At 40.8% G+C, this 23,369-nt stretch overlaps 1 protein-coding gene across 1 annotated transcript in view; it reads left to right on the forward strand.

Annotated features, from left to right (window-relative positions):
* LOC124789821 (alanine--glyoxylate aminotransferase-like) overlaps positions 1-23,369 on the forward strand; it is a 69,057-nt gene that overhangs the window by 33,317 nt on the left and 12,371 nt on the right. Inside the window, exons 3-4 of the mRNA XM_047257305.1 lie at positions 16,939-17,104; positions 17,212-17,367. Of these exons, the coding sequence (XP_047113261.1) occupies positions 16,939-17,104; positions 17,212-17,367 (322 nt within the window). The remainder of the gene's footprint in view (positions 1-16,938; positions 17,105-17,211; positions 17,368-23,369) is intronic.

Genomic DNA, 23,369 nt, shown 5'->3' on the forward strand with positions numbered 1-23,369 from the left:
TTTAATGGTTGTGGTCATTCATTACCTTTAGATTGGGTGTGATGAGTTGTTGTTAGTCAAGAATGCCTTTAAGGTAACAAAGATGCCATCATCAGCATCTCATTGAGTCTGAATGAGGTCATGTATAGGGCTCTGAGAATCTGAATGTTCCTTCTGCAGTATTGCAGAAAGACATGGCAGGAATGCAGCCACTGTACATAACTGCTGGCACTGGTGGTCATGAGAATATTTGGTCCACATGGCATTACTAAGACCAGTGTGTTCGGTGTTTGGGTTTGTCACATTATCCTGCATCGGCAGCAGTAATTTGAGCAGCATTGTGCACCACAGTAAACAATGGGCTTTTACTAATCGTTTACTTCAAGGACAGCTCTGAGCCAGACGCCCTGTAGTGTGCATTCTACTGACCCCAAACCACCACCATGTGCAACTTCAGTGGTGTCAAGAGAGAGCTCATTGGAGGACAGGGTGGAGGTCTGTTGTGTTTTCTGATGAAAGCTGGTTGTGCCTTCATGCCAGTGATGGGCAGGTGTTGGTTAGAAGGATGTCAGTTGAGGGCCTGCACCCAACCTGTCTACGTGCCAGACACACTGGACCTACACCATGAGTTATGGTCTGGGGTACAATTTTGTATGACAACAGGAGCACTCTTATGTTTGTCCCTCACACCCTGAGAGCAAAATTATGCATCAGTCTGGTCATTTGACCTGTTGTGCTGCCATTCATGAACAGCATTCCAGGGGTGTTTTCCAATAGGACAACACATGGCCACATATCACTGTTGTAAACCAGCATGCTCTACAGAGTGTTAACACATTACTCGGGTCTACTCAATCACCAGACCAGTCTCCAATCAAGCACGTAAGGGACACCATCATACAACTCCAGCATCGCCCACAAACAGCATTATCTGTCCCTTTATTGACCGACCAAGTGCAACATGCATGGAAGACCATCCCACAAACTGACATCCGACACCTGTACAGCATAATACACGCACATTTGCATGCTTGCAGTCAAGATTCTGTTGGCTACATCTGTTATTAATGTACCAACATTTCACATTTGCAATGGCTTATCTCATGCTTACATTAACATGCAGTACTGTAATGTTAATCACTTAAATATATTACTCAGACAAATGCGTTCCCAAAATTCCATTAGTCTACATTAATTATTTTTTGGTGTTGCAGTTTTTTTCTGGCAGTTTATTTAGTTCTATGTGTCATTATTTATTAAAATATTTTGCTTGTGCAAATTGGATCTAATATACTGGAACTGTGAATGTTATTACTTTTTATACTCAAATAAAGTAGTTACACTTCTCAGTAAAACATATATACGAATGATTTTTTTTCTTTAAGAAAATAAAAAAATGTTGTTCATTTAGTTTTAAAATCTCATAAGTTACAGAGTTTAAATTATCTACTGGGAAATATAATAACTAATTAAAATTTATATCATATGTCCATGGTGTCTTTACATAAGTATTAATCCTCAGAGGAAAAACACATTACAAATAGTTTCTAGTTTATTCTGCTGTAAGGTTTTTCAGTTTCCTCCCAAGTTTCCACTATGTGACTTCGAGGTTCCAAAAATACCTGATTCATATGTGTTACAGAACTAACAATCTTTATTTTTTACCATTATGTGTGAGATAATAACAGCTATTTTCAAAAGGAGTCAATAGTGGCAGTCAGGGTGCATTGTTCTTTAAAAATGTTGGTTATGTACTCTGACAGAACCGGAGCTCTGGAGCAGATTATGCTCTGAACTATAGGTATGTTGTTTTCAGCCAGCCAGAATTCATAGCATACCCCAGCATCAGTGACTTCCATCGTTTGAATTCAGTTTGAGTAGTTATCATATATCTCTTCTTGGTAGCTTAATACCTGTTTGATTACAATGACACTGATTGCAGAATAACAGATATATCTGTCTAGTTAGCTTTGTTACTGGTGAAGAACAGTAGCAAGCTCATTGCATTTATCGGTAAAGTTTATTGGAATATATTCATGTAATGCAAGAAGTCAACATTTGTGTGAAGCGTCTAACATTCTCCCAGCATATTCTGATGCAGCCTTAGGCCAAGAATTGTCCATAGGCTATTGAAAATGACTTATTCATCCAAGACATTGAAGATTTAATGTGAGTACTTAACTGCAATAAACTTTTTTGTTAAAAATTGTTTCTGTTTTAAGAATAGAGGTCTGTCTACAAAGAGCATTGTTATTAGTCATAAAGCTAACACAAATTCCCAGTCCTTGAATAGAGGTAAGGAGTGGCTAATATAGTATAGCTTTAATTTTCTTTTGAATTTCTATAATTTTTTAAATGATGAATAGAATCTTTTTGAAGATATTAACTCTGTACTTGGAGGCAAAATCTACATGGATATTTTTCTGTTATACAGGGTGTAAATTTTAAGTTGAAAAACCAGAGTAACTCGAAAAATTACGATTGGGTCAACATTTGTAAAACTCCCTCTCTCAAACCCCACCCTATTGGGAGAGAGGGAGAGTTTTAGTTTTAGCAAATCAAAATTTATGAAGTATATAAGTATTTTTTATACTTCCATAATCATTTTCCACACAAAAATGAGAACATGGATTTACTTGAATTACAGTGTTTGAAAAATATGTAAAAATCAGCCAACTGGTCGCATAGGTTTTCTATATATCTTGACCAGGTTTCGTCAATATATATAGAAAACCTATGCAACCGGTTGGCTGATTTTTACATATTTTTCAAATTTGTGTATACGGTTGCTGCAAACGTCAGCCATGTTCAAAGAATTACAGTGTCAACTACCAAGAATCAAAACAAATGTTTAAGACAAAATGTACGTAGTTTTTTTTATGTAGAATCTGATTCTGCAATAAAAAATGGGGGTTCTCATTTGAAATTTTAAGGTTGCCTTCTGCCCCACCGCCAAGGGGCTGGGGTGGTAGGCTAATTTTAGCAGTAGCAGATGCCCCTCGAAAATAATCAACTTTGGATTCTACACTTTTTATGTGTGAACCTTATTTTTCGAATTATTCTGGTTTGACAACTTAAAATTTACACCCTGTATAATGTGGTTGTGCAAATCACAATTCAAATGAAACTGCTGTTCATTGCTAACAGTAAATACCTCTAATGTGTGTATTTACTGAGTGTAGGAATTCAAAGATCCTCGAAGAGGTGTCAGTGTGATGTGCAATTACCTATCTTACACAGCATTCTTAGTGCTGCATTTTGCTCAAAGAATATTTTATTTGTCTTTTTACCTTAACTTCATTGCCCTGGAAGATAGATGTATAACACACCAAAGAGGGAAATAGTGCAAAATAAGCCAGCACCTTGATCCACATAAATACAGTGAGAGATACTTTTAAGTGCAAAAAGATACTCAGTGTGCATTTTGAGTAATTCAAAATCTGTGTGGAGGTTATATTTTAAGTGTATCATATTGCTGGATCCCAAGTTATTATATACATAGTGTTTCATTTACTGAATTACCTTGCAAATAACAAATCATATTTGTTTATTTGAAACTGCATAATATGTTTCGTTGTGAGAATAAAACTTGAATCATTTGCTGTGGAGCAGCTGTAAGCACGTCCAGCTATAATAGTGGCTATGGTTCAGTTTGGGTTCTTGATTTATATGCCGATTTCATCAGAAAACAGTTGTCGCACAATTTTTTAAAGACAGTGAGGTACTATTATGTAGGTTAGGGTCTGCAATGGGACAAATTGCAAACTGTGAGGGAATGAACATTGATGTTTCTCCTTTTGGAGTTCAGTTTTATTCTTCTCCTGCAGTTTGTGTGTATGTTCCTCTGCAAGGGGTTTAAGATCTTGGGAGGGTTGGGAAGATTTTCTGTAGTTGACCCACAAAACAGGTTGGCATATGAGCATATGATGGTGCCATCCAGATGTCCATGGTCAGCCACAAATTTGTTTGTATATCTTCTCCTTGAAGGATAAGTAATTATAGGTAAGCATGAAGTTATTCAGCTGTATAAGGAAAGAGGTAATGAGTTTGGAAATGGTAGAGTAATGGGAAAAGTAGTGTTCAGTGGCCATGTGGGATGTAGGTGTATAGGGAAGTGGTGTCAGTAGTGACATGCAAGGATCCACATAGTTAGAGCACGAGAATGATATAGAGACTATGAGGGAAATGGTGTATGGTCTATAGGAAGGTAGGATGCAGTAGAGGGTTATAGGTATTGGCCAACAAGAGCTGACATTCTTTCGTGGGAACACAGTAACTAATTACAATCCGGTATCCATGGCAGTTAGGTTTCATTTTGAGGAGCATGTAGAAAGTGTGTGTGTGTTGGGGAGGGGGGGGGGGGGGCAGGAGGTGGAATTGGGGGATGGGGTAGTAGGAGTGTTACCTGAGTAGAGACTGAAGGTTATGCTGGGCTCTTTGGATGGAATCCCATTGGCAGGACTTGTAGGTGGAAGAATCAGACAGTTGGTGGATTCGTTCCGAGAGGTAATCACTGCAGTTCTTCAGGACAATGGTGAAGACTTTGTTAGCAGGGAGAATGATTGACTCAGGGCCTGTTTTAAGGTAGTGAGTGGCTGCTCTTTCACCCACCAAGAAGCTTGTGTTCTTGTGAAATGACTTAGGTAAATAAGATGATGCAAGGTCTTTAAGTAAGGAGTTTCTGAAAGATAACCAGGAAGTAGTTGGATGGGAATTGGTGAGGGTCACAATTAGACAGAGGTAGACATTGAGAGAGGCAAGTTCAGTGTTAGCTTGTCTCAGTTTTGTCAGGGAGGTTGGTCACAAAAAAAGTGTTCCCTCTGGAGGAACTGGGTGTTCTATGTGCTTGGTTACCACTTAGTGTCTCATCTATATGGTGAGTGACTGCCGTAACTCCTTACCTTATTTGTGTTACACTCAGGACTTTCCAATATAATTTACATTCAGCATCAATAATTGTTAAATATCATTACTGAAAGATATCAGGTTACTGTTACAGCAGTAAAAAGGAAATGGACTGGAAGATGGCAGGGGAAGGAAAAACTATTGAATACAATAGCATGTCTTACTTTTATATGATGGCAGACTTCAACTAGTGGGTAGTAACTACAGGATTCATTTCAGTCTATACCCAAGAGACATGAACATCACAAATACTAGGTGTTTCACAATTCCTATTACAGGGTTCTAGGTGCTGTAGAAGGAACTTAAAGTTTTGGAAAGGAACCCATGTCCAGAAATGTACTGTTTGGATGTGAAACAAGTTTCAAGATCGAGTAACTTCCAAATCTCCCACTTCACAGTAGACACACAAACTGAGAAGAGGGTGCCATTATCAGACTCTGTTATAATTACCATATGGCTCTGCTATAATTACCATATGACATTGAATGCCATTTTTATCTGACTACAACAATAGCTGTGAGAAACAGGTATGTTTGCAACTAGGAGGGTTGACTAAGGTGCTCCATGAATGAGCTGCACTTGAACAGGACACTCTTCATCATGTACGAGTGAATCTGATGACAAGTACTCATAACGTTGTCCATGCTGTCGGCTCCTATAGAGTACATGAGGCAAAAATCTCCTGTGTGTTTGCTGTGAAGTGGGAGATTTGCAAGTGATCAAATCTTCAAACTTATTTTACATCCAACTGGTACATTTCCAGATGTAGACTCCTTACAAAAACCTTTATCTATTAAGCCCCTCTATAATACTTAGAAGCCTGTAATAGGAAATGTGAAACACCCAGTTGTCAACAGCTAAAGTTTTTACCTAAGATGACCTAAACATGAAAGGAACAAGTACGTGGTTGAGACTAGATATGGCACACAGTTGAAAATTATTGGAAATTTTTATAGCATCATACACCCTGCTATAGAGCGAGAAATTTTCTCTGGATACAACTCTTTGGCTATAGATATGTGGAATAAGTTCACAGATACGTGAAAGGTTCAAAGTCTTCTTAAGTAATAGAACCCAGTATACTGACCTCTAAAGTTGGCAGGGGTAAAATACAGGGAGCGAAAGGCTATTTACAATTTGTACAGAAAGCAGATGGCAGTTATAAGAATTGAGGAACATGAAAGGGAAGCAGTGGTTGGGAAGGGAATGAGACAGGGTTGTAGCCTCTCCCTGATGTTATTCAATCTGTATATTGAGCAAGCAGTAAAGGAAACAAAAGAAAAATTTGGTGTAGGTATTAAAATCCATGGAGAAGAAATAAAAACTTTGAGGTTTGCTGATGACATTGTAATTCTGTCAGAGACAGCAAAGGACTTGGAAGAGCAGTTGAACGGAATGGACAGTGTCTTGAAAGGAGGGTATAAGATTAACATCAACAAAAGCAAAACGAGGATAATGGAATGTAGTCAAATTAAGTCTGGTGATGCCGAGGGAATTAGATTAGGAAATGAGGCACTTAAAGTAGTAAAGGAGTTTTGCTATTTGGGGAGCAAAATAACTGATGATGGTCGAAGTAGAGAGGATATAAAATGTAGACTGGCAATGGCACAGAAAGCGTTTCTGAAGAAGAGAAATTTGTTAACATTGAGTATAGATTTAAGTGTCAGTAAGTCGTTTCTGAAAGTATTTGTATGGAGTGTAACCAGCCATGTATGGAAGTGAAACATGGATGATAAATAGTTTGGACAAGAAGAGAATAGAAGCTTTTGAAATGTGGTGCTACAGAAGAATGCTGAAGATTGGATGGGTAGATCATGTAACTAATGAGGAGGTATTGAATAGGATTGGGGAGAAGAGACATTTGTGGCACAACTTGACTAGAAGAAGGGACCGGTTGGTAGGACATGTTCTGAGGCATCAAGGGATCACCAATTTAGTATTGGAGGGCAGTGTGGAGGGTAAAAATCGTAGAGGGAGACCAAGAGAAGAATACACTAAACAGATTCAGAAGGATGTAGTTTGCAGTAAGTACTGGGAGATGAAGAAGCTTGCACAGGATAGAGTAGCATGGAGAGCTGCATCAAACCAGTCTCAGGACTGAAGACCACAACAACAACAACAACAACAACAACAACAACATACTGACCTCGATGGTGAGTGTTCGTTAGAGGTGAGGGTATTGGCAGGAGTGCTCCAGGGAAGTGTGATATGACCTCTGTAGTTCTCTATATAATAAATGATTTGGTGGATGGGTGGGCAGCAATCTCCAGTTGTTTGCTCATGATGCTATGGTGCATGGTAAGGTGTTGAAGTTGACTGACTGTAGGAAGATACAAAATGACTAAATGACTAGACATAATTTCTAGTTGGTATGATGAATAGCAGCTATTACTAAATTTGGGAAGATGTAAATTAATGCGGATGAGTAGAAAAAACGAACTTTTAGTGTTTGGCTACTGCATTAGTGGTGGGCAGCTTCACAGTCATGTTGTTTAAATTTATGGACTTACTGTTACAAAGTGATGTGAAATGAAATGAGCATATGAGGGTTTGTGGTACTGAAGGAAGTTGGTCGATTTCAGTTTACTGGGTGAATTTGGGAAAGTGTGGTTCATCTGTAAAGGAGACTGCATATGGGATGCTAGTGAGACCTATTCTTGAGTACTGCTTGAGTGTTTGGGATCTTTGCCAGGTCAGATTGTGGGGGGACATCGAAGCAATTCAAACAAAAAAAATATTTTGGACAAAATTATGTCCCACTTTTTAAAAAAATTTTCCTCCCGTGTAATCAACCTGTCAGGCATGACATGCTATCCCAATTACCTCAGTTCAAGTGACATTTTGCCTTTTGAATCTTTTGTGCAATTCAAAAACTGTAGAATAAGATAAAAACATGTCACTGCAAGTTGTTGTTGTTGACTAATGCATTTAATATTGCATGTGATCTCCAATTTTTATTTGCATTCTGTTTCTTTGCTCATAAACAAATTTTAAGTCACTGTCCAGCACTAACTATCCTTGAAGTATCCTACAAGAAGTGCAACATGTGTAATAGAAAAATAAAATTTGCTCTAGAAATTTCCAGAATGATATATTAGCTTACAAAATGCATGACTATTTGCACAAATCAATGATATCAAATGTTATTCAAGTTGTATGTAGGTCATTAATAAATTGCACAATTTGAATAAATATTTCAACTGTTTATGTACTTTGGAACTGTCTACCAAGTAGTATATAACAATTGGACTTGTCTAACTGTTTCCAAATATGGCATCTTTAAAGTGTAAAGACAGATTTCAGTTATTATTTGTATTTTATGGTACTGCAGGCTCTTCATTCTTAATCTGTCTTGTATTCAGTTGTAATCTACTGTACATGTAGCTATGTATGATCACAATCTTGACACATACAGAACCCAGGGTGAGCTCATAATTGAATAAAATGGAGGAACACACATCCAAGAATATAACATTTGTTTCAATATTGTTTGTACAGTCATCATACAAAGATGTAGCTTTTTAATCTCCTTCTCCTGCTCCTGCTCCTCCTCCTCCTCCTCCTTTCTTATCAAGAGCTGGGTGAGATCTTGTTAGAACTGCTCTTACCATAATTTTCTGGGGTTTCCCAGTTTAATGTTGGAATGGTTATAACAAGGGATGGCCAGGAAATCGTGTATCTGTTACAAAACACAAGTAATTGAGAATTCACAGTTTTCAAACAACAAATTTTCAGTATCTAGCTATGATTTTGGTCACAACTAGAAATCATAAGTAACAACTAAAAGTAGCAATTAATACTGTGTTCCATCTGTTGATGAAAGTTCATACTTCCTTCAAAGGGCATTGTGTCGCACTATTGAGTGTCAACTTTTATGTTATTTCAACTGTTCTCAAGAACAATATAAGCCACAAATAACTATCAAAATTAATGTTTAACACTATGCACATCTGTTGGACAAAGTTTGAACTTCTTTCTAAGAACCCTGTGTCACGCTGTTGAGTATCGGCTGTTATCATGTTATTTTGACTGTTCTCAAGGACGGCATATGTCACAAGTAGCAACTAAAAGTAGCATTATAACATTTACACGATGTGTTACCCGTTGACCAACATTCGTGTTTGTGCTAAGAACCTTACGTATCATGCCATCAGTGTATAACCTATTTATGGTTGAAGATATTAATGTACATCTACATCTACATCTACATCTACATCTACATGACTACTCTGCAATTCACATTTAAGTGCTTGGCAGAGGGTTCATCGAACCACAATCATACTATCTCTCTACCATTCCACTCCCAAACTGCGCACGGGAAAAACGAACACTTAAACCTTTCTGTTCGAGCTCTGATTTCTCTTATTTTATTTTGATGATCATTCCTACCTATGTAGGTTGGGCTCAACAAAATATTTTCACATTTGGAAGAGAAAGTTGGTGACTGAAATTTTGTAAATAGATCTCGCTGCGGCGAAAAACGTCTTTGCTTTAATGACTTCCATCCCAACTCGCGTATCATATCTGCCACACTCTCTCCCCTATTACGTGATAATACAAAACGAGCTGCCCTTTTTTGCACCCTTTCGATGTCCTCCGTCAATCCCACCTGGTAAGGATCCCACACCGCGCAGCAATATTCTAACAGAGGACGAACGAGTGTAGTGTAAGCTGTCTCTTTAGTAGACTTGTTGCATCTTCTAAGTGTCCTGCCAATGAAACGCAACCTTTGGTTCGCCTTCCCCACAATATTATCTATGTGGTCTTTCCAACTGAAGTTGTTCGTGATTTTAACACCCAGGTACTTAGTTGAATTGACAGCCTTGAGAATTGTACTATTTATTGAGTAATCGAATTCCAACGGATTTCTTTTGGAACTCATGTGGATCACCTCACACTTTTCGTTATTTAGCGTCAACTGCCACCTGCCACACCATATAGCAATCTTTTCTAAATTACTTTGCAACTGATACTGGACTTCGGATGACCTTACTAGACGGTAAATTACAGCATCATCTGTGAACAACCTAAGAGATTTTCAGATTTTCATCCAGGTCATTTATATAGATCAGGAACAGCAGAGGTCCCAGGACACTTCCCTGGGGAACACCTGATAGCACTTCAGTTTTACTCGAAGTTTTACAGTTTAGAAGCTAATTTGACCAGAGAAAAATTTTAGGCTAGGTGTCTTACATGACAGCACCACTGGAATATTTAAGAGTCTGATCCAGTTCAGAACAAAACAGTCAACATCCAAGGAAATTAAAATAAACCATAAAAATCAAAATCTAGCAGAAGTGCATTCTGTGAAATTTTTAGGGTTAAATGTAGACAAGAACTGAAATTGGAACAAACATAGGAAATATCTAGTGAACAAACTATGTAGCTTTGCATTTACAATGCAAATATTGGCAAATGCCACTGGCAGGGACTCAAGGAAAATTGCATACCATAGCTACTACCAGTCAGTTATAAGATACAGTATTGTTGTTTGAGGAAATTCAACTAAGTTAATGCTCATACTGAAATTACAGAAACAAATTATGAGAAACATGCATGCTGTGCATCCAAAGAAATCATGTCAGACATTATTTAAAAATGTGAAACTATTAACAGTACCCTCCCTATGTATCTATGATATTATTGGTTTTTTGAGAACCAATTTAGAATTATGCAAGGAGAGAAATGAAGAAAATTTTATGCTATCCACTCATCATTTAAATTTATGTACTCAAACTCCCCAGTATGTGGGAACAAAAATTTATAATTTTTTCAACACTACAACACACAGGTAAACTCCTTGTGTGTATTGTCATGTATTGCACTTAAACTGTTCCCAATATAGTTTTAACTGTAAGATCTGCACTTCTCACTGTTTTCAGTTGCATACCATCAACCTTAAAGGTCATAACCAAGTCTTTATCAATAAACACATGGCAGATAATTTCGGGATATGAGGTGGCTTTAACAAAGGGTAAGACTTTTCATTATCCAGTCACATTGTGTTTCACATTTATTTATCATTCCTTTCATGCACAAAGATGTCAGCAACATAGTTGAAATACTTAGTTTGCACACTTTACAGAAGAGGACATTTAGCAGATGTATGTGCCAGTGCCTATTAGTTGTTACTTGTGACTAATTACAGTGTGACAATAATGTTGATAAATAACAGAAGGAATATTTTGACATTGACCGAGTGCAGGGGTTACAAATTTTGAATTCATAAAATGTGATTTTAAACTGTGTCAAATTGCAGTTATTGAAAACTAGCATCCACAGACATCACTTTCATCCAAAAGTCACTGTTTAGCCCAATCTTAGTTATAGCAGTACTCTCTGGGAACATCATGATTACATGTTGGAACCACATATGTTGGTACTCATTTACATCTTCCGCTATCATAATGTTAATATCAAGTGATTTTTGTTCATCAGTATTCCTAATTTAGTATGCTAAACTTATACCTAATACTGATCAAAGAATCTTCATTTCTAATGCTTCTATTTTGCTTTTATCACTTTCTCTCAGAATTCATGTTTCGGTGGCATATAGTATTGTAGGTTTGACACCAGATTATGTAATCTTAGTCTTATTTCTTTCCTCTCATGCCATCCCTCCCCCATCTACCCCTCCCCCTCCCCAAATATTATTGTGAATACATTTATTTTATTTTATTTTGTATGGTTTTCTCTAAATGTATGATGATGGTGTAAGTTGATGTTTCACATCCAAAATATTTGAATGAACTTTTTCTTATATTGTTTGATTATCTGTTAAAATTTTAGCTGTCCATTTGTATCTGCATATTACTTCCATGGCTTTCTGTTTCACTGATATTTTCATATTGTTGCTTTTGTTATAACCTTTAATCCCCAATAATTGTGTGGATATTCAAACACACTCACTTAGAAACAATAGCTGGTTACATGATAACAACTCAGTATCTCTCATTCGACTGCCGTGCCGTGACCTGCGGCCGGCGCCGTTCGTAGCTAGGTGGCGCTCCAGCGCTTAGCCGAGTTGCGGAGCGCCTCTATCGCCGTTTGCGCATACTGTCGTGGCGGTACTGTTAAATGTCATGGCACTGTCACAACACTTTTCCCCCCTTGAAAAAACAAAACACTCACTTCCTTGGAGACATGGACAGTGCGGAGACATCCATGGCCTCTTGTGAGGCCCCAAGAAGATCCCGCGGAGAGACACGAGAGTGTCGAAAATGTCCAGGATGGAAGCTCGTGCGTGGAACGTGCCTCCCGGACGAGATGATGGGGGAAAGCTCCGGAGCAGCATCCATAGGTGTCGTGGACCTGGGGGTGTGCTCCAGTGAGATGGGTCCCGGAGAAGGCGGCGTCGCGACGGGGGCCGGTTCCGGCGTACTCGGAAGCGGTAGCGACGTCGGCTGCATCAACACGTACGGTATATTGGCAGCAGCGACAGGACTGGCTTCTCGGGCTGGTGGAGGCGAAGGAAGGGGCGGTGGCACCGGCGTGGCCACCACTTGTGGACGCATCTGGTCATAATGGCGAACAACCGTGCCGTCGTCCGTACGTATTTCACAAAGCCGGCGGCCGTGAAGAGCCTTGACCACCCCTGGAATCCATTTAGGGCGAGATCCATACCCTCGTGCCCACACGTTGGCGCCCATCGAGTATTTTCCCGCACTGGGGGACACAGCACAAGGCCTGACAGGGTGAAGCAGGTGCAGTAGAGTGTGCAGTTGGCGGCCATGCAAGAGTTCAGCAGGGCTGCGATCACCCAGAGGCGTGAAGCGGTAAGAACTCAGAAATTGCAGCAGAGCGTCATCTGTGGAAAAATCACTAAGGAATTTTTTCATCTGGCTTTTGAAAGTGCGGACAAGGCGCTCGACCTCCCCATTTGATTGCAGATGGAAGGGCGGTGCTGTAACATGACGAATCCCTTGTCCAGTACAAAAATCACGGAAGGCCTGCGAAGAGAACTGAGGGCCATTGTCCGTGACGATCGTGGATGGAAGACCTTCTAGCACAAAGGTTTTGGAAAAAGCCAGCGTCATCGCCGCAGTGGTGGGCGACAGACATTGAACAACAAACGGAAACTTCGAGAAGGCGTCAATCAACAGTAGCCAATAAGTACCGAGGAAGGGGCCGGCAAAGTCAGCGTGCACCCGTTCCCATGGCTGCGCCGGATCAGGCCATGGAGAGGGCATTGTACGAGGTGCAGCCAGTTGTTGAGCACACTGACCACACGCAGAACCATGTGGGCGATGGCCGAATGATTACCGGGCCAATAAACGTGCCTGCGGGCCAGGAACTTAGTCCGAGAAATCCCCCAATGGCCTTCATGCAACAGTTTGAGAACATCTTTGCGAAGAGAGGCTGGCACCACGACCCGTGGAGATGCGCCATCTGAGGCCAGAAGAACAACACCATCACGAACAGACAGACGAAGGCGCAAGGCATGGTAGTTGCGAAGGGGATCCGATGCCCGGCCCTTGGTCCTGTCCGGCCAACCCCATTGAACAAAACCGATCACCTGACGCAGGACCGGGTCCCGCGCAGTAGCCGAAGTGACCTGCGAACCTGTAACTGGAAAACCCTCGACCGCACAACGTTCTTCCTCATCAATGTGGAAACAGAGTAGTTCATCACGATCGAAAACCGGCTCGGGGCCCATCGGCAATCACGACAATGCGTCAGCGTTGGCGTGCTGGGCCGTGGGGCGATAGTGAATCTCATAGTGAAAACGAGACAAGTATAAGGCCCAATGTTGCAGGCGGTGAGCTGCCTTATCCGGAAGCGACGCCGATGGGCTGAAAAGAGAGACCAGCGGCTTGTGGTCAGTGATGAGGTGAAACTTAGAACCATACAAAATAACGCTGAACTTTTTTAGAGCATAAATGATAGCGAGCACCTCCTTTTCGATTTGAGAGTAATGCCGTTGCGCATTGTTGAGGGTCTTGGAAGCATAGGCGATGGGTTGTTCCGACCCATCCTCATACCGATGGGCGAGAACAGCCCCTAGGCCATACTGTGACGCGTCAGCCGCCAGAAGCAAGTGCTGACCCGGACGGAATGTGGCAAGACAAGGCGCCGACTGCAAATGAGCCTTCAGGCGGACAAAAGCCTGCTCACACTCATCGGACCAACAGAAAGGGACGTTCTTGCGTAACATCTGATGCAGAGGATGAGCTACCACCGCTGCGGATGGAATGAATTTGTGATAATAAGCAATCTTGCCTAGAAATGCCTGAAGTTCTTTGACCGTAGACGGCCGGGGTAGAGCGTTAATGGCCGCAACGTGCTGATGTAGAGGACGTATACCCTCACGGGACAAGTGGAAACCAAGGTCCACAATGGAGGGTTGGAAGAACTGTGACTTGTCCAGATTGCACTTCAACCCAGCCGAATGCAAAACCCAAAACAGTGAACGCAAATTGCGAAGGTGCTCCTCAGTGGAGGCCCCCATGACAACAATGTCATCCAGATAGTTTATGCAGCTGGGAACGGAAGCCGTGAGCTGTTCCAAAAACCGCTGAAAAATGGCCAGCGCGCTAGCGACGCCAAATGGTAACCGCTGGTACTGATACAACCCACAAGGAGTGTTGATGACGAGAAATTCCTTGGAAGAAGCATCCAACGGCAACTGAAGGTACGCCTCCGATAAGTCAAGTTTGGAAAAGAACTTGCCCCCAGCGAGCTTGGTAAATAACTCCTCAGGACGGGGAAGAGGATAAGTGTCAATGAGGCTCTGAGCATTGACGGTGGCTTTAAAATCACCGCACAATCGCAGACTCCCATTTGGTTTAGAAACCACCACGACTGGCAATGCCCATTCGCTGGAGGTAACAGGAAAGAGAATCCCTGAAGCTGTTAACCTGTCTATCTCAGCCTTGACAGGTGCACGCAACGCCACCGGAAGAGGGCGTGCCCAGAAAAACTTAGGGCGAGCGGTAAGTTTAAGAGTAATGTGGGCTTCAAAATCCTTGGCATGACCCAGACCAGCAGAGAACATGGACGAAAATTCAGAACACAATCCATCCAACTGTCGATACGGAATATCCTCAGATATGAGGTGCACATCATCATCAATGGAGAACTCGAACAACTGGAAAGCATCATAACCGAACAGGTTTTCAGTGCCCACATGATCCACTACATAAAACGTGAGGGGCCTAACAACAGACTTGTAGGCAGTGAAAGCATCAAACTTGCCAATGATAGGAATTTTCTGTTTATTATAAGTTCTCAGATTTCACGTAACTGGAGACAAGGGAGGGGAGCCTGCCTCCAAATACGTGCAAGAATTAATGAGAGTTACTGCAGAGCCAGTGTCCATCTGCATGCGAATGTCTTTATCCAGAACACGAACAGTAACAAACAACTTATTTGTTTGAGAAAGCACACAGTTAACATCCATGTCCGATGCCTCGTCCTCGTCGACAGGTACTTTAGGGGACTGACACACAGAAGCAATGTGGCCTTTTTTCCTACATGAATTACACGTGGCCCAACGTTTTGGACACGTGGCCCTGTCATGCTGTACAAAACAATGTGGACAAGAAGGAAGTGCGGAACGAACCTGCGTCTGTGGTTGCACGTTTTCGCTACGAGTGTTGCGGCCCAACGCGACATTGTTTATGCGAGTGAACCACCGCCAAATCTTTGTTCTCCTGTGAAACAGGCAAATTGTCCGTGTCGAAAGTTGACTGTACAGCGCCTACATCACACCACACGTCTATTTGCACACCAGCAGCATGAGACACTTCAAAGGATTGAGCGATGCTTAGAACTTCCGACAACGACGGGTTTGGCAGTTGTAGGGCACATTGCCAAACTTCTTTATCAGGAGCAAGCCGTAGAATAGCATCCCTAACCATTGAATCAGCATAAGACTCATGATGAGTGTCCGTGACAAACTGACATTTCCTACTCAGACCGTGTAGTTCCGCCGCCCAAGCCCGGTAAGATTGATGGGGCTGTTTACGACACTGGTAGAACGCCACGTGGGCAGCAATGAAGTGGGTGTTTTTGTGGTAATAGTTAGACAATAAGTCACACATTTCTTGGAAGGACAGGGAGGCAGGTTCCCGCAGAGGGGCTAACTGAGATAGCAGCTGATAGATCCGTGGGGAAATCCAAGATAGAAATAACGACTTACACATAGGAGCGTTGACAACACCGAAAGCCAAGAAGTGTTGCCGCAAACGCTTCTCATAATCCTCCCAGTCTTCAGTGGCCTCGTCGTAAGGAGGGAATGGAGGCGGAGAAGAGGAAGACAGACGATGAGTAAGCGACGTCGACAACACCTGAATAGCAGCCATCAGCTGTGTTTGTTGTGCCTGAATAGCAGCCGTCAGCTGTGTTTGTTGTTCAATGAGCGCTTGCATAAGCTGTTCCATGTCTGCCCAGTCACGAAAACACAAATCCACAACGCAGTGAAAATATCCCATCCTCGTCGCCAAAAAGTATTATAACCTTTAATCCTCAATAATTGCGTGGATATTCAAACACACTCACTTAGAAACAATAGCTGGTTACTTGATAACAACTCAGTATCTCTCATTCGACTGCCGTGCCGTGACCTGCGGCCAGCGCCGTTTGTAGCTAGGTGGCGCTCCCGCACTCAGCCGAGTTGCGGAGCGCCTCTATCGCCGTTTACACGTACTGTCGTGGCGGCACTGTTAAATGTCGTGGCACTGTCACAACAGCTTTCTAGTGTTATATTTATATGTGTTATCTTATCTTGCAAGTGGTCTTCTGAATTGACTAATAGTACTAGGTCAACAGCAAATTGGATATTGTTTGTTGTTCTATTGTTACCCAGATTTATTCTTTTGGGGTTGCTTTATTTCCATTCCTATTTGATTTTATCCATATAACTGCCAAAAGCAGAGGAGAAAGTCCACAGCTTTTTTACATTTTTAGCTAAACTTTAGACATATCTTTCTGATAACTGTGACTATGTTTTAAAGTGCTTTTTGATGTTAATAAGTGAATTTAGCACTCACAAGGCAATTGAATGTGATTTTAAAAACACTAATGAAATCTGTGCCTTTTGTTTTTTTGTCATAGGTGCTGTTGTACACAAGGTTGAGAAGCCATTGGGTGAAAGCTTCAGCATATCAGAAATTGAACAGGCATTAAGAAAATTCCATCCATCATTACTTTTTGTAGTTCAGGGAGAATCTAGTACTGGTGTCTTCCAGCGGTGTTGTCAGCTTGGTCCACTATGCCACAAGTAAAGTGTTGATCATACATAATTTTTGTGAAATCAATTTGCATTATGAAATATTTCCATAATTATAATACTAAAGTTGCAACTTAAAAATTTTCTTATTCTGTAAGGTATGGCTGCCTGCTTGCCGTAGATACAGTCGCATCACTTGGTGGTGTTCAGTTTTATGCTGACCGATGGGAAGTAGATGTAGTATACACAGGCTCACAAAAGGTTCTTGGAGCTCCCCCAGGACTGGCACCTATAAGTTTTAGTCCCCGAGCAGAGTAAGTGTGGAAGATATGTTAGTTATATGAAAACACAATTTCATTATTTATTAGAATTTTTCGAAGTCTTGTAGAGCATGACTGCAATAAAGTATAAAAGATAATTACATGCATGTGACACAGTAGTCACCAGTTTAGAATGAATTGACCTTCTCCTTATATTTTTAGTTGCAACTATTCCTATTTTTTGCATGTTTTTCATTAAAAAAAAAGAAACTATTTTACTTACAAAAATCGGTATTTGACATGTATTTAAATTATTTTTCTATTCCACTGGTTTTCCATGTGCCAGTGCCCATATACAGGCCCTCTTCTTTCCACTCAGATTATATCACCCTGCATATCTCTAGCCTTGCCTGTTACACACCAGCAGACCAGCAAGTTACATATTCATCTTTCTCTGTGTTTTCTTTGTAGTTCAAGTATTAAATTCTGTGTGCATTTTTCTAGTTAAGAGGTGCAAACTAGCATTTTTGTAAGTGTAAAGTGTAGATTCAGGCAGACTGTGGCACAATTGTCATTCTCTTGAATTGCCAGCTACACAGCTCAATAATGGGTCCTCTATTGGTGACATGTCATGAGGGTATCAAGTTGCACATTTAGGTTTCTCTGAGTACTTTTTAAGTTTACTTCTTAAGTTAGTCACATTAGAGTGGATAGGATGTGTACATGATATGTACAGAAATGGGGAGCTGGCCACAGTTCACAAACAGCTCAAGGCACTTTTGGCTACATTCATCTGTCTTTATGCTGCTGCCTTGGCACGTAGTGGTGGCAGCAAAACTGCCACATCAAGTGGGATACATCGGGTGTCACTTACTTCAGCAACAGGCTCTGCTTCTGAGGCACCTTCCAGTGTACCTGATGTAATGGGTCTGCCCTCACTATAGGGTGAGTGGTGTAACGTGTTCACATCACTTGAGGCAGAGGATCAATGTAGAGACTGGCTGTCTGGTCTTGTACATTCGAACTGTGAGTGGACAGGTGACTGCTCCTTCAGAATCAGCATTCAGTGCTTGAAAGAAAGACAATGTGTACTTATTATGACTGCTAGCAGGGCCTAATCTGAGATGTGAAGGAGACCTCGTCTGTGGTTATCGTGTGTGCACGGTGCAATGGTCTGCAAGTTATGACTCACATTGGTGCCAATGATGCCTGTCACTTGGGTTCTGAGACCATCCTCAGTTCATATGGGCAGCTGGGAAAAGTTGTGAAGGCTGCTGGTCTCATGTGCAGGGTGTATGCAGAGCTCACAATTTGCAGTATTGTTCCCAGAGTTGATTAGGGGCCTGTGGTTTGGAGCTTAGTGGAAGGTTTCAACTGACAATGCTGCAACTTGGTTTGTGTCTTATGTATCTAACAGGAAACAAAGGGCGTCATTGCGAAATACCTATGCGCTAAGCAGTCAGTCTTCATCTGACTGGGAATTAATTACATGTGGTGTTCCTCAAGGTTCCCTCTTGGGTCTATTGATTTTTATTGTGTACATTAATGGCCTCTCATCTGTTACATTGCCAGATGCTATGTTTGTTTTGTTTGCAGATGAATCAAACATTGCAATAAGTAGCAAGTCAAGTACAGGTTTAGAAATAACTGCTAATCAAATTTTCATTGACATTAATAAGTGGTTGAAAGCTAATTCACTCTCATTAAATCAAACAATGGAAAATCCAGGATGGAATGTAATAATACGAGAGATGGAAAGTTGCTACTCACCATATAGCGGAGATGCTGAGTCGCGATAGGCACAATAAAAAGATTCACACAATCATAGCTTTTGGCCATTAAGGCCTTTGTCAGCAGTAGACACACATACACACATGCACACACACACTCATGCAAGTGCAACTTGCATATACATCTGCAGTCTCAGAGAGCTGAAACTACACAGCATCTAGTATAAGTGAGGCTACTTATGTGGTGTTAAGGGCTGCCACATTCATTCATCTGCTAGCTGTCTATACATCACATTAGTATTTCTTTCCTTCTGGGAATAAAGTAATTTCATGTTTTGTAAGTCAAAAGCCATGTTTGTCATGCCAATGTACTCATAATGCATTGTCGTATGCATTTCTCTTTAAAGAAAATTATGAATTTTGATTTCAAACCATTGTGCCTGTTTCAATACATTTCAGTATGTGTTCACTTTTGTAATGTAAAAATGTGCCTTTGATTTAGCAGGTCATCAGATGATGGACTACACCATTATGCAAATAAAGGTGTTCCATTAACATCCAGTGTCTACTTTTTGTGACCTATCAGCTTTTTTAGAATCATACAAAAAATTATTTTAAATTCTCACATTCTGTTTAATTTTATTTATAAGAAGTAGTTACTCAATGTAACCTTTTGCTTCCTGTTGTGAAATGGAAATCCAAGCACTCAAGAGAAATATTTTAATGATATAAAATTTTACATTCCCAAGTAGAACTTTAAGGTTTCCACAAACAAAGACTTTCCTTATGTTTGGGTCTATAGCCATAAACACTGATTATAATGTCATGGGTCCATGGCATACTCAAAATACACAGTCAGTCCAACTAAATGTAAATCACATTATAGAACACATCAGAGGTAACTGCTCTCACATGTGTTGCCACTTGAACTATATGCTGCAAATACTTTATCCTGCACACGCATGACCTTAGATTGGGAATGGCGAGTTGTTACATTGTTCTGTATTAAGTGAGAGATCTAAACATTGCATGTGTGTGAGAGGTACACCAAAGATGTCCATCATAGGTATTCATTTGAAAAGTTGGTAGTTGAAAGTTGATGGTTGGAGACACAACATCGTTGTTACAAGTAGTCTGTGAAAAGCTGTTCATAGATGATGGCCACTGATGAATCATGTGTATGACTGGAGTTAACCCCCTCAGTATCAGTTAAGGCCTGAAGCAGCGAAACTGGTAGCCATATAATAAATAACATCATAAGGATGGCTGTAGGTGTTCCATTTTATTACATAAGCAGACGGCCGAAGTCCCTCAAACCTCCATTCCGAAAGATGGACATACAAAATCTATCTCTGAAAATGTTGAATGAAGTGAAATTGACCTGTAATTTCCATTTTTGTAAATTGGTGCTGCCTGTTTGTATTTAAGTATAGCAGGAAATATCCTTCAAGTCACTGGCTGATTACAAAGATAGATCTAGGGTAAGCTTATCAAATCAGCAGAATATTTTGATACTGTGCTAGAAGCACTACACATCACAGAATTTTCCCACTTATTAGGTACATAACAATTTCTGTGTGGCTTCATTTCTGCCCTACCTGTTAACTGGGGACTCAGTTTTCATTTGCTTCACCGCTTTTATTTGTTTGTTGTTTAATAATCCACTAGACTGCATTTGATTTGTTCATGATGTATTTTATTTTTTATGTTTATTTATTTATTTTTATTTATTTATTTATCTGTCTCTTGTTCCGGTGATCCATGTTCTGACGCTATCACAGGATAAGGAACGTGTCAATTTTACAAGCTTTTGACCAGAATTTATGGTAATACATAAAACAAAACAAAAACAGTAAACAGTAACTTCGGTTTAGTACTTGTATTCACTTGTTAAATACGTAAATGGAAGATTTTACACATATGGCACTGGTGTTTTAATTGTTTCAGAGCAAAAATTAACTTACAGGTTTGAAGAACATGATAAAGAGAGAGTTCAATTTTTCATCAAATCTGTGTCCTCTGTCTCTTCCTATAATTTTCCTATAGACACTGACTGAATCATTAGTTATGAACTACTTTTCTTTTATTATCTTAGCCTAACTGTTCTGGATTATTTTTATCACCACTGACCTCTTTGATGAGATTAACTATGTTCTTTTACTTTTACTTCTGTATCACTGAAGGTACTTGAGTCATATAATAAGCTGTATAAAATTGCTGCTTGTGAAAATTGCAACACAGTAAATAAATTATCAGACATTCAAATTTTTTATCATGTACAAGGTGCATTCAAGTTCTAAGGCCTCCGATTTTTTTTTCTCCGGACTGGAAAGAGATAGAAACATGCGCATTGCTTTAAAATGAGGCCACGTTCATTGTCAATACGTCCCAGAGATGGCAGCACTGTACGGCAGATGGAATTTTTCCACCAGCGGCGAGAATGAGAACTGTTTTAAATACTTAAAATGGCGACATTTTCCTTACTTGAACAGCGTGCAATCATTCGTTTTCTGAATTTGCGTGGTGTGAAACCAATTGAAATTCATTGACAGTTGAAGGAGACATGTGGTGATGGAGTTATGGATGTGTCGAAAGTGCGTTTGTGGGTGCGACAGTTTAATGAAGGCAGAACATCGTGTGACAACAAACCGAAACAGCCTCGGGCTCGCACAAGCCGGTCTGACGACATGATCGAGAAAGTGGAGAGAATTGTTTTGGGGGATCGCCGAATGACTGTTGAACAGATCGCCTCCAGAGTTGGCATTTCTGTGGGTTCTATGCACACAATCCTGCATGACAACCTGAAAATGTGAAAAGTGTCATCCAGGTGGGTGCCACGAATGCTGACGGACGACCACATGGCTGCCCGTGTGGCATGTTGCCAAGCACTGTTGACGCGCAACGACAGCATGAATGGGACTTTCTTTTCGTCGGTTGTGACAATGGATGAGACGTGGATGTCATTTTTCAATCCAGAAACAAAGCGCCAATGGAAGCACACAGATTCAATGCCACCAAAAAAATTTCGGGTAACCGCCAGTGCTGAAAAAAAGATGGTGTCCATGTTCTGGGACAGCAAGGACGTAATCCTTACCCATTGTGTTCCAAAGGGCACTACAGTAACAGGTGCATGCTACAAAAATGTTTTGAAGAACAAATTCCTTCCTGCACTGCAACAAAAATGTCCGGGAAGGGCTGCGCGTGTGCTGTTACACCAAGACAACGCACCCGCACATCGAGCTAATGTTATGCAACATTTTCTTCGTGATAACAACTTTGAAGTGATTCCTCATGCTCCCTACTCACCTGACCTGGCTCCTAGTTACTTTTGGCTTTTTCCAACAATGAAAGACACTCTCCGTGGCCGCACATTCACCAGCCGTGCTGCTATTGCCTCAGCGATTTTCCAGTGGTCAAAACAGACTCCTAAAGAAGCCTTCGCCGCTGCCATGGAATCATGGCGTCTGTGTTGTGAAAAATGTGTACGTCTGCAGGGCGATTACGTCGAGAAGTAACGCCAGTTTCATCGATTTCGGGTGAGTAGTTAATTAGAAAATAAATCGGAGGCCTTAGAACTTGAATGCACCTCGTAATATGTCATATCATGACTTATTCTGACACAAAGAAATTATTAAGTGTACTTGACAATACAGAACTATCCTGCGTTATGATCAGTGTTTGTGATGGAGCCATTTATTTCTGTAAGAACAGCTACATGTTGTGGCATTAAAGATGAGACCACTGAGAAATGAAATTCAAAACTGATTATATCTTATTTCCAAAATAAGCTGTACTGATTATGAAGATGGGAATTATAAAGGAGCTGCTAACTGAAAAATACCATAAATTGGGTGCAAGGAGTGAGATTGTGGAAGGTGTAGTATTTGTCATACTGAGAATAGTTTTGGACATTGTTATATGATTTTGATCAGTTTGCACAAGGCAAAAGTGGAAGATCTGTAGTAAGAAAAAGAGAATAGCAAATGTGGTGACCAATCACAAATGAGCCCCCTTTGTCCCTCAAAACCACTGAGGAATGGAGCAGTTAAGCCATGTTCTCTATCAAACTTTTGGCTGTCTCTCATTATGATTTGAAATTAGGAAATCCTCCCCTGCCCCACTTGCACAACATTATCTGTTCTACCTATCCAAAAGTGGGATTGCACCACCCACCCTACCATTGGGTATCCTTGTCTGTCTCTCTGCTTCTGCCCACAGCCCATTGCTCCACAAGTCATATCTCTGTGCTGGACCTGGATAGAGACCACTCACAAAGGAGTCCCTCTATACCACTGAGGAATTGAACAACTAAATCACCTTCTCTGT

This window comes from Schistocerca piceifrons, chromosome 3, assembly GCF_021461385.2.
Source record: "Schistocerca piceifrons isolate TAMUIC-IGC-003096 chromosome 3, iqSchPice1.1, whole genome shotgun sequence".
In the NCBI taxonomy this organism is placed as follows: Eukaryota; Metazoa; Arthropoda; class Insecta; order Orthoptera; family Acrididae; genus Schistocerca; species Schistocerca piceifrons.